This window comes from Chinchilla lanigera, unplaced genomic scaffold (assembly GCF_000276665.1).
Source record: "Chinchilla lanigera isolate Chin_1 unplaced genomic scaffold, ChiLan1.0 scaffold00083, whole genome shotgun sequence".
NCBI classification, from domain to species: domain Eukaryota; kingdom Metazoa; phylum Chordata; class Mammalia; order Rodentia; family Chinchillidae; genus Chinchilla; species Chinchilla lanigera.
This window is the reverse complement of record NW_004955484.1, coordinates 8,733,897-8,749,193: the sequence shown is the minus strand read 5'-3', so window position 1 is coordinate 8,749,193 and position 15,297 is coordinate 8,733,897. Positions and strand designations below refer to the sequence as shown.

At 49.8% G+C, this 15,297-nt stretch overlaps 1 protein-coding gene across 1 annotated transcript; it reads right to left on the bottom strand.

Annotated features, from left to right (window-relative positions):
• Positions 1–8,345: 8,345 nt before the first annotated feature.
• LOC102015113 (dipeptidase 3) lies at positions 8,346–12,986 on the bottom strand. The gene is made up of 10 exons (XM_005403593.2): positions 12,516–12,986; positions 11,932–12,058; positions 11,185–11,314; positions 10,952–11,093; positions 10,600–10,669; positions 10,316–10,492; positions 9,934–10,018; positions 9,384–9,459; positions 8,779–8,914; positions 8,346–8,674 (listed from the first exon to the last, which is right to left on the bottom strand). Exons 1-10 carry the CDS (start codon positions 12,782–12,784, stop codon positions 8,447–8,449), a joined length of 1,440 nt encoding a protein of 479 aa, XP_005403650.1. The 5' UTR covers positions 12,785–12,986; the 3' UTR covers positions 8,346–8,446.
• Positions 12,987–15,297: the final 2,311 nt, after the last annotated feature.

Below are 15,297 nucleotides of genomic sequence, written 5' to 3'. Positions count from 1 at the left end.
CGCGCGCGCTCCGCTCTCCACGCCCGCCGTCCCGGCCGCCCGCCGGAGGTCCCCACCACCCCGGCCGGCGCCCCGCCCGCTCGCATTCCTCCCCGCTGCGCTCACTTCCTCCGCCCGCCCCCCGGGCCGCCCCTCCTGGGCGGGGCGCAGGAGGGGCTCGGGCCGGCTCCTCCCCAAGGGGGGGCCCTAGAGGCAAGAGGACCCCGGGCGGGAGCACTCCCCTGGGGGAGGTTCTGATTCCTGTGTGACTTCAGGTGAGGGGCTACCCTCTCTGATCCCCAGATGCCGTACTTGTAGGGGAAGGGGCGTCCCGGTTTTGGGTTATAGGACCGGGTGGATGGGGAGCGCCTTGCACTGGTTCTACGCCCTGGACCTAGTTTGCGCTCGGCTGAACTTCTGTTACTTAACGGTAAGGGTAGGCGGGACCGGCCCTGGACCGCAGAAGCCACCCATTCCGGCCCTGGGCCTTCCACTATGCCTGGGTGCGTGCTCTCCAATGCCGTCTTCTCTGCCTCCCGTGTCTCTGCGACCCTGGGAAGCGAACCTGATGGAGGCGGCTGGCGACTGTCAGCTCTAGCCGGACTGTGTTTTCTCTTTAGGGTGGCGCGGGGAGTGGGGTACCCAACGGGCTGCGGGCTGCGGGCTGCGGGCCAGTTTTCCCGTTTGGGACAGCACACTGTCCTCAAATCAAGTTCTTTCATTTTAATTTTCTCTTTTGTTCTCACCCCCTGGGGTGCCTTTACCCAAGTCGTTTACTTACTTGCTGCTTTTTTTTTTTACTTTCTAACCTATTGCTTCAGATAAAGCCAGTGTGCTTTATGGTTTTACTTTAGCATCTTTATCTTTCTGGGCTCTTTTCAGCTTTTCTTTCTTTTTTTTCTATCAGAAAGCTCCAGGACCCATCTTTCCATCTTAACCTGTCTATCTGCATTCTCTCCCTTTTGGAGCTCAGATGGTTTTAGAACATCAGACGCTTCGGGCTTTTTTTTTTTTTTTTTTGAGATAGTCTCCCTTTGTAATTCAGGCTAGCCTTGAACTGACTGTGTAGTGATCATCTCGAGGCGTCGTTTTTCCTCAGCCTCTCGAGTGGTGGCATTATCGGCTGGCTTTCTAGTTCCTCACCATCGCCACGACCCGGCTTTCTACTCCTCTGACCCCCGCAGCTTCCCAGCCCCAGCTCTAGCGGGGGGAGGATGGGGGTTGGAGTCACCGAGCCCTGCTGGAGCCAGTCCCCATCTAACCCCTCCCCATGGCCATTCCGTGGAGGACCTGACATCCCCCCACCCACACCTTCAAGCCACCCTCACCTGCCTTCCAACTGGACTCTCCTGTATTCCTCTATTTCCTCTCCTGCGCCCTCCATGCTCCCTGTGGAGGCCGCTCTTCTGAGAAGAAAGCTCTCGCTGCTCCAAGCCCAGCTCCATCGGGTCCCCCACCATCCTCCTGCCCAGCTTCACCCTTCAGATCTCTTTCACCTGCTTGGACTCACTAGTCTCTGGGCATCACCCTCTGTTCACTCTGGGGGGCCTCCTTTTATACCCACCCCCCAGTTGTCTCAGACTGCCTGCCATTCTGCCTTCTACCCGAATTGGATTCCCCGGGAACACTCTCCCTTCATGTTACCCACTGCAGACAAAAATGTGTTGGTGGAGAACTTTGATTAATGTTTGTGGTTAATCCCAGTGCTTGGGAGGCTGAGGCTGGAGGGTGGTGAATTCTAAGCTGGCCTAGATTACACAGCAAGACCCTGGCTCAAAAAAACTACATGTGTGCCTGAAGGCATGCACACACACACATAGGCACACCCACAAGTTTGTTGCCAAAGATAGTGGCACACACTTGTAATCCTAGCATTCGGGGAGGCTGAGGCAGGAGGACTGCAAGTTAGAACCCAGCCTGGGCAACTTAGCAATTTAGTAAGACCTTATCACAAAGTAAATTTTTAAAAAGGGGAGGGGGCTGGGATATAGCTTAGTATAAAGGACCTGGGTTTAATTCCCAGCAACAACAAAAAAAGTTTGTCATGCCCACTACAGTAGGGATCTTACGAAGATAGAACTTTGTCAGTCTTATTCCCTTGGTATCCCCAGGATATGACCCCATTTTTTTCTTCTTTTTGTGGTCCTGGGGATTGAACCCAGGGCTTTGTATATGCCAAGCAAACACTCCAGCTCTGAGCTACATCCCTAGCCCCATTTTTAGAATAAAGAATGAACTCATTCCCCCCTGGTCCTCTCTAATGTCCTCGAGAGGGGTCCCTACAGCGCCCATCTTGCCCTCTCACCTGCAGGCTCTGGGGTGCGGTCAAGTGCCATCCGAGGGAGCTAGGTGGCAATAGCCACAACAGTAACCTCAGAGGGGGCTCCCGGGAGCCAGTGTTCCCACCCTGCTGACCAACCAAGTAGCCTGTATCACAGATCAGAGTACTCCCAGGAAAAATAACCTCACAGGCAAAAATTGAAAGGCATTGGACACGTACGGACATTTCAAAAGAAAACATCAAGACTGCTAGAACATATGGATCAAAAATATACTAATAAATACAATGCAAAATACAAGAAAGGCGCTGGGTGTGGTGGCGCACGCCTATAAACACTTGGGGAGGTTGAGGCTGAAGAATCGCCACAAGTCCGAGGCCAATCTGGGCTATGTAGGGAGTTCAAGACCAGCCTGAAGTGCATAGACTTTGTTGAAAAACAACAACAACAAAAACCCAAAACATAACAAGAAAGGGTATTGGCAGTAGGAAACAAAATATCTAAAGAAGGGGCTGGGGATTTAGCTCAGCAGCACAGTGCCTGCCTGGCAAGCGCAAGGTCGTGAGTTCGATTCCTGGTACTGGAAAAAAAATTAAAAAAAATATATATCTAAAGAGTATGCAGAAATATAAAGTATGCAAAACAAGTATTTCAGTGCTCTGTCTATATAACAGATCACCCTGAAACATAGAGCTTAAAACAGCAATCACCATTGTTTAGAGCTGGGGTGGAGCTCAGTGGAGAGCACTTGCTTAGCATGCACAAGGTCCTGGGGTTGATACCCTGCACCGCAAAACGGAAACAAACAAAAAAACTCACTGCATTTCGTGGCTCACAAATGTGCACAAAGTCACCCTTATTTTACCCAGCATCTGTTGGGGCTGGAGGACACGCTTCTGAGGTGACTCATTACAAGACTAGCAAGTTGCTACTGCTATCAGCTGAGACATTTGGGGCCGTAGACCGGAGGCATTGGATCCCCTACATGTGGGCCTCAGTGGGCTGTCTAGATTCCTTACAATATAACAGCATATAAGCATAATAAACATAGAAGCACCAAGAAGCAGGGATTGGAAGCCGAGTTTCTTAGGGCTTAGGCTTGGAAACCAGCACAGTGTTATTTCTGTCATATTGTTTGTTCAAGTGGTTACAGAGCCCCAGTTCAAAAAGGGGTGGGTTATCAGGCATGGTGGTGCATGCCTGTAATCCCAGCACTTGAGAGGCTGAGGCAGAAGGATCTCTGTGAGTTCAAAGCCAGCCTGGGCTCTGCAGTGGGTTCACGGCCAACCTGAACTGCATAGTGAGACTCTGCCTCAAAAAACAAAAACAAAAACAAACAAACAGAAAACAAAGAAGAGATGGGTTGAGGGTGTAGCTCAGTGGTATAGTGTGTTCAATCCCCAACACAAAACAAAAGGAAGGAAGAAAGAAAGGAAGAAAGGAAGAAAATGTATGGAGTGGAGAGGCAGAGACCCCATCTCTGGATAAAGTATCAAAGAAATACAGGACCATGTATTTAAGATAAAGACATACTAGACAGGATGAATTTGTAAATTGGAAAGCCCCAATTAAGGCATTTTCCTAAGAAGGAAAAACAGAAAAAGAAAGCAGAACTCAGGCATAGTGGTGCATGCCTGTGTCCCAGTACTTGAAAAGGTGGAAGCAGGAGGATTGTAATTTCAGTCTCATTTGGACAATTTAGCAAGACTTTGTCTCAAAAAAAAAAAAAAAAAAAAAAAAAAGATCTGGGGATGTAGCTCAATACAAATACCCTGGGCTCAGTCCTCAGTACTGGAGGAAATAAAAGCCATTTGTGGTGGTCCATGCCTGTAACCCCAGCACTCTAGGAAGCTGAGGCAGGAGGATCACAAGTTTGAGCCCAGCCTGGGCAACTTAGTGATTTAGCATGACAATGTCCCAAAAACAAGAAATGCTGAGGATGTAGCTCAGTGTAAAGGCCCTATGTTCAATTGCTAGTGCCAAAAGGAAAGAAAGAAAAAAGAAAAAAGAAAAAAAAAAAAACAAAACAACAAAACAAAACAGAAGATACAGGGGATAAAGGTAGAGATTCTAAATCTGACTAATAAGAATCCCAGAAAGTGAGATAAAATATGATGAACTTCAAAACTATTCTGCTACATGAAAGAAACTAGACATAAAAATGGCATACTGTAAGCTTGCATTCATAAGAAATATCTAGAATGGGTGAATCCACAGAGACAGAAGACAGATCGGTGATTGGTGGGAGTCAGGGGGCTCAGGAAAAATGGGGATTAACCAATTAATGATTAATGGGTTTAGGGTTCCTTTTAGGGGGATCAAAATGTTTTGAAACTAGAAAAGAGTGAAGGCTGTACAACACGTGAGTACACTAAAGGCCACTGAACTGTTCACTTTAATTAATTAATTACAATCAATCTATTTATTTTGCAATACTGGGGATTGAACCTAGGGTCTCACACTGATCTACATCCCTAACCCAAGCATTTTTTTAAAAATTAGGGTTTAATCACTAAATTGCCCAGGCTGGTTTTGAACTTGGGATCCTGCCTCAACCTCCCAGAGTGGTTTGTTTATTTATTTATTTATTTTTTGAGACAGAGTGTTGCTATATAGTTCCGATTGGCCTTGAACTCACTATGTAGTCCAGGCTGACCTCAAACTTGTGGCGATCCTCCTGCCTCAGCCTCCTGCATGTTGGGATTACAGACGTGTGCCTGCATGCCTGGCTCCAGAGTAGTTTATAGTACTCTTGAAGAAGAACATGGCAGGAAGGTGTGCTCTACCAGATATCAAAACTTATGTTAAAGTTGCCATAATAAGACATTCTGGTATTAATACAATAAATAAATAGTAAAAATATGTGTAACAGAATTAGAATATAATATGCAAAAGCTTGGGTTCAATCCCTAACAATACAAGAAAAAATATGAATCCTTAATTTGTAAGATGGGTAGCACTATAGTCTCCCTCTTTCTCTCTCTCCCTCTTTTTATTTGGATTACTGGAGATTGAACCCAAGGCTTTTACACTGAGCTACATCCCCAAGTCTTTTTAAAATTTTTTATTTTGGGATGAGTTCTCATTAAATTGCTAAATTGCCCAGGTTGGACTTGAATTCGTGATCCTCCTGCCTCAGCCTCCCAGTGTGCTGGGATTATAGGCCTATGTGCCACCACAATGTGCTTTCTCTCAACTTTAAGATCCCATAGAAGGCGTGAAGACCTGGTTCTGGCCCACTCAGGAGAAAATGGCCAAAGGAAAGGCATGTGTGTGAACCAAGCTGACAGTAATAGTTTCCTTTTTTTTTTTTTTCCAGTTTGTGGGCACACACTTTATTATACTTAAACTTCTATACATCCATTTCCCAATCAAGACATATTTCTTCATCTTTCTAATTCTCAAGTAGGTACTCACCAAATACTTCATCTTCAAAGCAAGACCACTTATGCATCCAGAATCCTCTTTCTATAGTATAAAGTAGGCTGATATTCAGCATTTAGCACCCCCTGTTATATTTTGTGGAATATATAATTCCCAGTAGACTTTATTTATTTATTTATTTATTTATTTATTTATTTATTTATTTATTTGAGACAGGGTCTTACTGTGTAGTTCAGGCTGACCTTGAACTCACTATGTAGCCCAGGTTGGCCTTGAACTTATGGCAGTCCTCTGCCTCAGCCTCCTGAGTGCTGGGACCACGAGCGTGGGACACCATGTCTGGCCCAATAGACTTCTTTTAAAGGTGACTTATAGTTCTAGTGTTCAATTTTCAAATCCAGATCACATTCAGATGATTTTATTGAGTGGTTCAGTCATTAAAAGACAAATACCAACTCACATTTGCCTGCACACCATGAATTTTACTTTTCCCTTTGTGCTTATGAAACCAAAGAATTTATTTCAGTTCTTGCACTCTGTGAAAGCCCTGGTCCACTGAACAATTTTTAATCCTATAAGACCTTTTCAGTTCAGTTTTTGTCACATATAAAAGCTGTGTGTGGTTCTCTCCCCCCTCCTCTCTTCTCGAGACAGGGTCTCGCTATGTAGTTCAGGCTGGCCTCAAATTCAAGGCGATCTTCCTGCCTCAGCCTCCTGAGGGCTAGGATTATAGGCGTGTGTGCACCATGCCCAGCTCGCCATGCCTTTTTCTACTTATTCCTCTGATAGCAATAACTTGGTTTCTGAGTCTTTGGTTATAACAACTACAGAAGACTGCAGCGACTCAGGGATATTATCCACCACCACTTGATGCTGATAAAGTTCCAAAGCATTCTGAGCACGAGTAACTATGATGGAAAAGTTAGTCTCTAACTTAAAGGCAATTATAAACGGTTTTGGGAGCCTAATCTTTATCTAAAGGAGAAAGCATTTTTTGGCACCATCTTCATAGTTATCTCCACTAGAGCATTTATCACTCGGGATTGTAATTATGTCGGTGTCCGCTTCCCTCGCTAGATTCTGAGGTCCTTGAGGGAGGGCGATGTCTTTATTGGTCTCTGTATCCCTAGTGCCCTGCACACACAGAATGCAGAAAGGCCATCTCCAGATCAAGAGCGAATTAACCCAGGGTTGGTTATGGCGGATCAGATCTCTGGAAGAGAAGCGCCCATCACCTGCGGTGGGTCCCCAGATGACTAGATCTTGTGTCCAGGCATTTTAGAGACAGGAACACAGAAACCAGACAGCAAAGCATCAGCCAGGTAAAACATCAAAGACGGGTCTGGGGTGCGCACTGCCGCAGTAGCGAGGGAGGGGGCGCGTTTGCTACTGCGCGTGCGCCCCTAGGCTCCCATCTCAGCAAGTGCAGAAACGTGCAGCGTCCCAGAGTTTAGGGACAGTGACAGAGCACTTCATTCCTTGTCGGGTGGCCATTTGTGAGAGTCCTCCTTTTCCTTACAAGTTCTTTTTTTCTTTTTAAGACATAGTGATCCCCCATTTAAAAGTCAGTTTAACAAATTTATTTTTATTTATTGGTGCTAGGGTTGAACCCAGGACCTTGTGCATTATCGCTTGTTACAATTATTTGAACTATTTATTTATTGTATCAACCCCAATTTTTTTTTTTTAAATTGACTTTCATTGTGTTGGGGGGGTGGCTCAGTGATAGTGTGTGCTTGTCATGCGTGAGGTTCAGTCTCCAGCATCTGCCCCCAATAAGTAATTTCAGAGGCCCTTATGTGTAAAAGCTAAAACTCTTACAAATAATTTCTCCTAGTAATTCCAAATAACTTCCTGCTTACTGTATAAATACTATTGGCTTCTTAAACAAAATTCACCTTTTTTTTGTTGGCAGTGCCGGGGATCCAGTCAGCATGGTCTGTTAGGCAAGTGCGTCACAACTAAGCTAGAGCCCCAGCTCCTGACCTTTTTTTATTTTTCCTGTTCTGGGGATTGAACTCAGGGCATCTTGAACACTAGGCCAGCACCCTACCACTGAGCTACACCCACAGCTCTTTAAAAAAGTTTATTTTGAGCCAGGGTCTCACTAAGTTGCCCAGCTTGAGCTCTCTACCTTTCTCTACTCCTGCCTTGGCTTCTCAACTACCTCGGATTACAGGTGTGCACCAGCGCCCCCATCTCACATTTAACCGTTCAGAGGAAGACCAGAAGCCGCCCACAGTGACACTCCTGGATGAGATCGACACTGAACTCCATTCCCTTGTGACCCCTGTGGGCTCGGCTTTCAGAGTAAGAATCTGGTGAAAAGTGTGGGCCCAGGACTCTGGGAGGCTGAGGCAGGAGGATCAAAAGTAAAAGCCCAGGTTGGGTGAAGAAGAAGAGGAAAGAGAAGGAAAAGACAAGGAGGGGGAGGATGAAGAGGAAGAGGAATAGAGGAAGAGAGGGAAGGGGAGGAAGAGGAGAAGGAGGAAGGAGAGAAAGAGGAAAGAGGGGAGGGGGAGGGGCGGAGGGGGAGGGCAGAAAAAGCAGCAAAAGAGCATCTGAGGAGCTGCCTCTGTCCTTCCTGAGTGCCAGTGCTGGCGGTGAGCGGGGACCTGAGCAGCTGGGGCTGGGCCACAAGATCCCACCCCAAAAAGAGCCCACCTGGCCCTGCTCGCACCGAGGAGGAAGGACACTTAACACTTGGCTCCAAGTCTCAGATGTTTATTCTTGCCATACGCTGGGCCATTAGAAGGGGGACTTTGTGGAACTCTCTTACAGTGGTTTCTTCAGGACTGACCTGGTTACCAGAGCCAGAGGATGAGGACCGGGAGGGTAGCAGTAGCTGTGAGGCCTAGAACAGCGTGTGGGGAGGTTTTTAAGGGGCTCTGGGAGACCTGGTTGGCTGGCTGGGTCACCCTCTGGTGATTATTCTGAGGCTGAGGCAGGAGGTGTGAGTGGCAGGACGTGCTCTGCTGCCTGTCTAGAAACTCTGCTTCCACGGGGCGCAGCCCACGGCTCTCCTTGCTGACCTGCGGGTTGGTGGGAGGCAGCACTCAGATGCGCCCTCAGCAGCCTCCCCTGCTGCTCAAACCACTGAACCAACCATCCTTTCGCTGCTGCCCAGCCAGCATACCTGCTCCACTCGCCTGAAGACCCGCAGCAGGTTTCCTCGAAGGACACCTTGAAGCTCTTTCTCACTCCAGCCCCGACTCAGCAGCTCCTCTATCAGCACGGGGTATGTGGACACATCCTCCAGCCCCTGAGGGAACCTGTGTGGCCACCCATTGGCTAGCTGTGGGAGCTCGGCCTTGATCCTGGTCTAGGGCCTGCTGTCCTACTAGCCCTAGTCACACAGGACTAAAACCAAAGGCCAAGGGCGTCAGGCTAGGGGATGGGACTTTAGAAATGCCTTGAGGGTGGGGCTTCTGCAGCACTGGCAGCTGAGCAGATGGTCGGCCCACAGCAGATGATCTCATGGGCTGGTGCTGGGGCCTAAGCTTGGCTCCCTGGGGGAGGGGAGTGCTTAGCCAGTGTGACCACCTTGGTCTACAGGGTCCTATCTTGAAGAATAGAGAGAGCCTCGGAAACAGGCCCTGGGAGTGGGGCAATGTGAAGTGGACTGGGACACCAGAACCTGTGGTCAAGGCCTGAAGGATGGGAGGGCCCCAGGGTGGGGATCTAAGACTAAAGGACTCCCCACTCTACCCAAGGCCAAGAATGTCCAGGGAGAGCACTCACCGGCCAGACCCATCATAATTGCCACCAATCCCAATGAACTCAGATCCGATGACTGCCTTGATGTGGTCAAAGTGATCTAGAAGATGGAGATTGGTTGTGGGTAGCAAGTACAAGGCTGTAGTTAGACCCTGGGACCTGTAGTTAGGCCCTGGCTTGAGGAAACTCAGCTCTGGCCAATTTCCCTGCCCACAGGACTCCAGGCCATGGCAGCTGCCACAGAGCTCAGGGGCAGACACAAGTCCTGAAGTGGTTACAGCTCTGGGCTTAAAGTGTACCTCAGCGCCACCCCTTTGAACGTTTTCCTGCCTCTGGGCTCTGCCTGTTCTGTCCAGAGCCATGGGAGGTGGTAGGTTATTTTGGACTGATAGCAAGAATGAAACTCGGAGGTAGAGGCCTCAAACTCATCAGTATCTAGTGTGGCCTGAGGCCTGGGTGGCAGTGGAGAGCCGAGGCCACTACTGCCCAACAGGCACTAGGCTGCTGGGGCTGTCCTGAAGGCCTGGCAGCCACAGCCCAAGCCAGAGCTGCAGAGAGTTGAGGTGGGGCTCACCTGCCACGGTGGACACGTTAGCAAACAGGTTGCAGTGCAGCACCCCCATGGACAAGGTCACCATCACAATGCCACCATTCTTCTTCTGCAAGAACAGAGCGATGGATACTCAGCTCAGCCCCTCTGGCCTGACGGTGCCCCTCTCATGCTGTGGATGACATTCTGTCCAGCTTCAGGGGTTGGAAGAGACTTTCTCTTTCTGGGTTTGTGGGTCCTTGGGTGAAACTGATTTGGCCGTTAGTGTCAGAGATGAAGAAGGATTAGCCAGCTTTGGGTCCAAGGGTGTGTGAGACCTAGGGCAACATCTTTCTGTGTTTAGGTGCAGGAATCTTTAGATCAAGTAGGTTTAGCCTTGGGTATGACAGCTGGGGTGGCTGCGTACCAGAAGCTGTAGGATCTTATCAGGAACATTCAGGTAACTGTAGCACACTCCCCTGGCAGCCGAGTGGGAGAAGATCACAGGAGCCCGAGACAGCTTCAGGGTCTGCTTTGCCAAGTTGTCTGAGGCATAGGACAAATCGATCATCATTCCCAGGCGGTTCATTTCCTGTACCACTTTCTGCAGGGACAATTGATGTTTGGGAGGAAGCAGGTGTCAGGATACACAGGTATGTGCGCATTATCACAGGGAACAAGTGGGGTAAGGTATAGAATGGGAATCCTCACCTCACCAAAGCTTGTCAACCCGCTGACGTTGGTGTAGAGATCGTATATGAATTTGGTGGCACTCTCTGCCCTGCAAGATAGCCAGAGAGGCACAATTAGTTGGCCACACCTTGGTCATCAGAGCTTAAGGAGCCTTTGTCAATCTATCCATTGCATGTGAGGACCAGGGCAGGGATATAGCTCAGTGGCACAGTGCCTGCCAGAATAGGTGTGGATCAAGGCCCAGCTACTTTCTGGGAGTGTGAGAACCTGCTGGGAGCCCACTCCCTCTGTGGACAGCTTTATCCCCACCTCTGGTCAGGCCCATCCCCGCCATGCTGCTTCCACTTCCCCAGGCAGAGACTGTGCTCACCAGGGTGTGCTACAGGTGAAGGTGAGTGCCAGGTAGCGCACTCCCAGCAGATAGAAACTGCGCAGCACAGAGAGGCTGCTGTCCAGTGAGTGACCACCCTCCACACCAATGAGGCAGGCCAGCTTTCGGGTGCTACTGAGACCTAGAAAAGGATGCAGAGTCAAGTTTCAGAATCCGGGGCTAGAACCACTACAGTGAGCTCACACTAACCCCTGCCCCATCTGCCAGCACACCTTCAGCTGAGGTCACCAGCTCCAGCTCAGAGTAGGAGGCACACATGCGGCGGATGAGGTCAATCTGCTCCAGGGTGAGGCGCACGGCATCCCTGTTCTGGCTATAGCACGGGACGTAGGCCGACCAGAACTGGAGGTGGTTCAGGGGGTCTACAATGAGGCCCAGGTGGTCTCCAACCCCCAACACCTTCCAGTCCTGCCTCAGCCCCCACAGCAAGGTACTGCATGATCCCATGGTCCCTTGATGTCTGTTTAGCTTGCTGCTGTGTGGTGGTGCACTCCTGTAATCCCAGCACTCGGGAGGCTGAGGCAGGAGGATTGTTGTGAGTTTGAGACCAGCCTGGGCTACAAAGTGAACTCAAGGCCAGCCTGAACTGCATAGCGAGATCCTGTCTCAAAAAAAAAAAGACAAAGCTTGCTGCCACTGGCCAAATTGTGGACTCAAGACACATCATAAACTGCTGTTTGTCTACGTGCCCTGGGAACGCCCCAGGCCAACTGACCACATCCCCTGTGGTTCCGGCAGCTCCCACACTCACCACTGTTTTCTGGTCATTTCCTTACTTGTCTCCACTGAACCTGGGCACCCATGCAGCTCGCCTGTCCTGACCTCTGAGGCCCCCGTGCTCCTCACACCTATATGATGGCACACTTCATGGCCCATGTACCCAGGCATGTGGAGGCTGCCCTCGCCAGCTTCTGTAGCCCCAACACTCCCCAGCATCCGTGTAGGCACTGTTTCTGTACCTGGGCACCCACGAGGCCATCGCTGAGCCTGTCCAGGCTGGTCTGGCTGTGGCTGAAATTGTGCAGATCCACATCCTTCAGCCTGTTCTGGAAACGCTGTTTCAGGACCAGAGGCAGGTCGTTGTGGCTGAGGGTGTCAAGACAAGATCAGAGTAGGGACACGGCCTCCACATCGGGCAGGATAGGCAGCACGCATATGCCTACCCTCCCCGCTCCACCAGGGCTGTTGTCACAGACAAAGGAGTTTTGAGGGAGGTGTCCACCAGCAACGGAGTGACTGCAGTAGGGCACACAAGGGTGATTGAGGAAAGAAGGCATCCAAGGGTGCTGTGAGGACGTCTCCTCACTGCTCTGCATGCTCAGAACCTCCTCTAGGCCAGGCGTGGTGGCTACCTGTAATCTCAACTCAGGAGGCCGAGGCAGGAGGACTGCTGTGAGTTCAAAGCAAGCCTGGGCTACATAGTGAGTTCAAGGCCAGCCTGAACTACATAACAAGACCCTGTCAAAACAAACAAACAAAAACAAAACAAAACAAAACCCTTCCCCACCCAGGAGTGAGCTCATCCCCATCCACATCTACGTACCCGTCCACTAATGGGAAGTTCCGCATCAGGTCCCTCGCACGACCTTGCAGGCCAGGGGACCTGGGGGTGCCCGGAGGGGTCCAAGAACTAGGCGTGCCTGCAGTGGTGGGAGCACTGGGGGTGCCAGACGAGGTCTGGGTGCTGCGGGTGTCCAGCGAGGTCTGGGGGTAGGTTCCCGGCTGCAGCAGCAGGAGTACAAGCAGGAAAAGCAGATGCAGCACAGGCCGCGGGCAGAGCACATTGGGACCCTTGAGGGCCGCGAGCTGCATTTTGAGCAGGGAGGCAGAGGCAGGCAGGGATGACTGTCACAAGAACCTAAAAATCTTAGGCCAAGGGACTGGGCGACGACAGAGTCCCTGACTGTGGACTCCGGTGACCTAGGACACCGCTTGGCTCGGACGGTTCTGCAGTCGCGCCACTGCCACCGTCGCGCTGGGATCCTTCACGCCGCGCATCGTAACCGCCAGGGGGCGCCCCGGCACGTCCATCCTCAACTAGGAGTGCGCCCCCTGCGGCCTGGAGGCCCTCTGCGTGCAGCCTGGACACCTGACGGGCTCCTGCCCCGCCCTTCGCCGTGCACATACCTCTGCCTGGGCGCCGCGTGCCACAGCACTGGAGGCGAGTCAGGTAGGGGTCGGGATGCAGGAGTCTTCTTGATCTCATGCACTAGTCAGGCCCTCATGGGGTTTAGCTGCCCGATATGCCCTGCCCTCTAGCGGGCAAATAATCCCTTAAATCCAAACTCTGACTTGAAGTGAATTCTCATTCTTGCACTGTCTCTGTCTTTCTCTGTCTCTCTCTGTATATAGAGGTATCTCTCTGTATGTATATATATTATTTTAAATCTAAGTATGTATGTTTTTTGCTTTGGTTTGGTTTGGTTTTTTGGGGACAGGGTCTCCATATGCAGTTCAGCCTCCTGAGAGCTGGGATTACAGGTGTGTGTCACCATGTCCAGCATAGATCTATATGTTTTGACTGACCGAAAAAAAATCTATAGGCTGTGAAAATAATATGTAATTTAAACCCGGAGTGGGGGTTACACTTGTAATCACAGTGAAGTAGGAGGTAGGCAAGGACAAGTAAATAAGAGAAAGCCCTGGGGCAAAGAGTAGAGACAGGGCTAGGTAGGGAAGGACTACTGTCAAAATATCAGAAGCCCAGTAGTAGTTAAAGGTCGCCCTGCAAGACCCCTCCCGCATGTGCAAAACTATAAGTACATGGGCCTGGCCAGTGTCCAATCACATTTGAATTGCAGTCCCTCCCCCCGCCCCCCGCCTGCCTTGGACAACCCCTGAGACCCTCTGTCTAGCATTATGGGAGACAGGACGGGAAGAACACATGTCACAAGTTCAGCCCAATTTAGTGACTTAGTGAGACTAAGTCTCAAAAAGAACAATGTTTATGGGAGACTATTTTATTTTATTTTTATTGGCTTTCTGAGACAGGGTCTTGCTATGTAGCTCAGGTTGACCTTGAACTCACTATGTACCCTAGACTGGCCTTGAACTTGTATTGATCCTCCTGCTTCAGCCTCCCGAGTGCTGGAATTACATACAGGCCACTGTTTTATTTTAGCATTTAGTATTGAATTTTGTTTTGGTAGAGATTTTTTTTTTTGTCTTTTTCAGACAGGGTCTCACTATGCAGTTCAGGCTGGCGTTGAGCTCACTTTGTAGCCCAGGATGGTCTCAAAATTGCAATGATCCTCCTGCTTCAGCCTCCTGAGTGCTGGAATTACAGGTGTGCGCCACCACACCCAGCTTCTTTCAGCGGAAATGTTAACACACACAGATCCTAGAGGCTTATGTGCATGGAATGATAGATAATTGTAGCTGTTGTGGCAATAGAGCCCTGCTCCCTGTTCACTTTATAGCCCATCTCTTTCCATGGCATGGTTGTCATCTTGCCAAGGAAGAAAGCCGTGGGTGGGGCTAGTGAAGGCTGACCAGAGTAGCAGGGCTGGAGACAGCAGAGCAGAAGCTGGAATCTTTAAAGGATGGGGTCTGGGTCAGGCAGAGGACTGGACAGGGCATCCAGTGTTGGCCAGCAGCCCAGGCAAAGGACAACTGTTGTGGGGGAGGAGCTGGCAGATGCTGCACATCATGAAGGTCAGGTTAGGGCCCTTGGTACTGAGCACATGATGAGGGCAACAATACTTAAGAAAAAGGGTTTCCAGGCTGGCCAGCAGCCTGCATGGTGTAATTTCTCCATTTCCTGTTGGAAAAACCCTGGTGCAGGGGAGAAGCAACCTCAGAACTGATCTGTGTGGCATTTGATCCTCGTGGATCTGGACCAGGTTTTGCTAAGCCATGAGGGGCCAAAAACTCAGACTAAATCTGAATTGTCTTCCTTTCCGTGATTGTCTGTGTCCTATTTTCCACCTGGGTTCCCTAACAAGTGGGGCTTCCCTGTCTGGACACCTTGATAAGGGCCTGGGCCTCTGCTGGACATTGTTCTCCGTCCCTTCTTCATGTGGTCCCAGGCTGACCTTGAACTTGCAGTGATTCTCCTGACTCAGCTTCACTAGTGTTGGGATTACAAGTGTGTGCCGCCATACCATGCTATTTCATTTTCTATTGACAGATTATATGTTTGATAATTTCTCTTGACCAACTGATCTTTTGTTTTTTTTCAGACTGGGGATTAAACCCAGTTATGATCTGCTACAGAACTACATCCATAGTCCTTATTATTTTTCATTTTGAGGCAGGTTTTGTTAAGTTGCTCAGGTAAGACTCCAATTTGTGAGCCTCCTGCCTCAGCCTCCCTCAATGCTGGG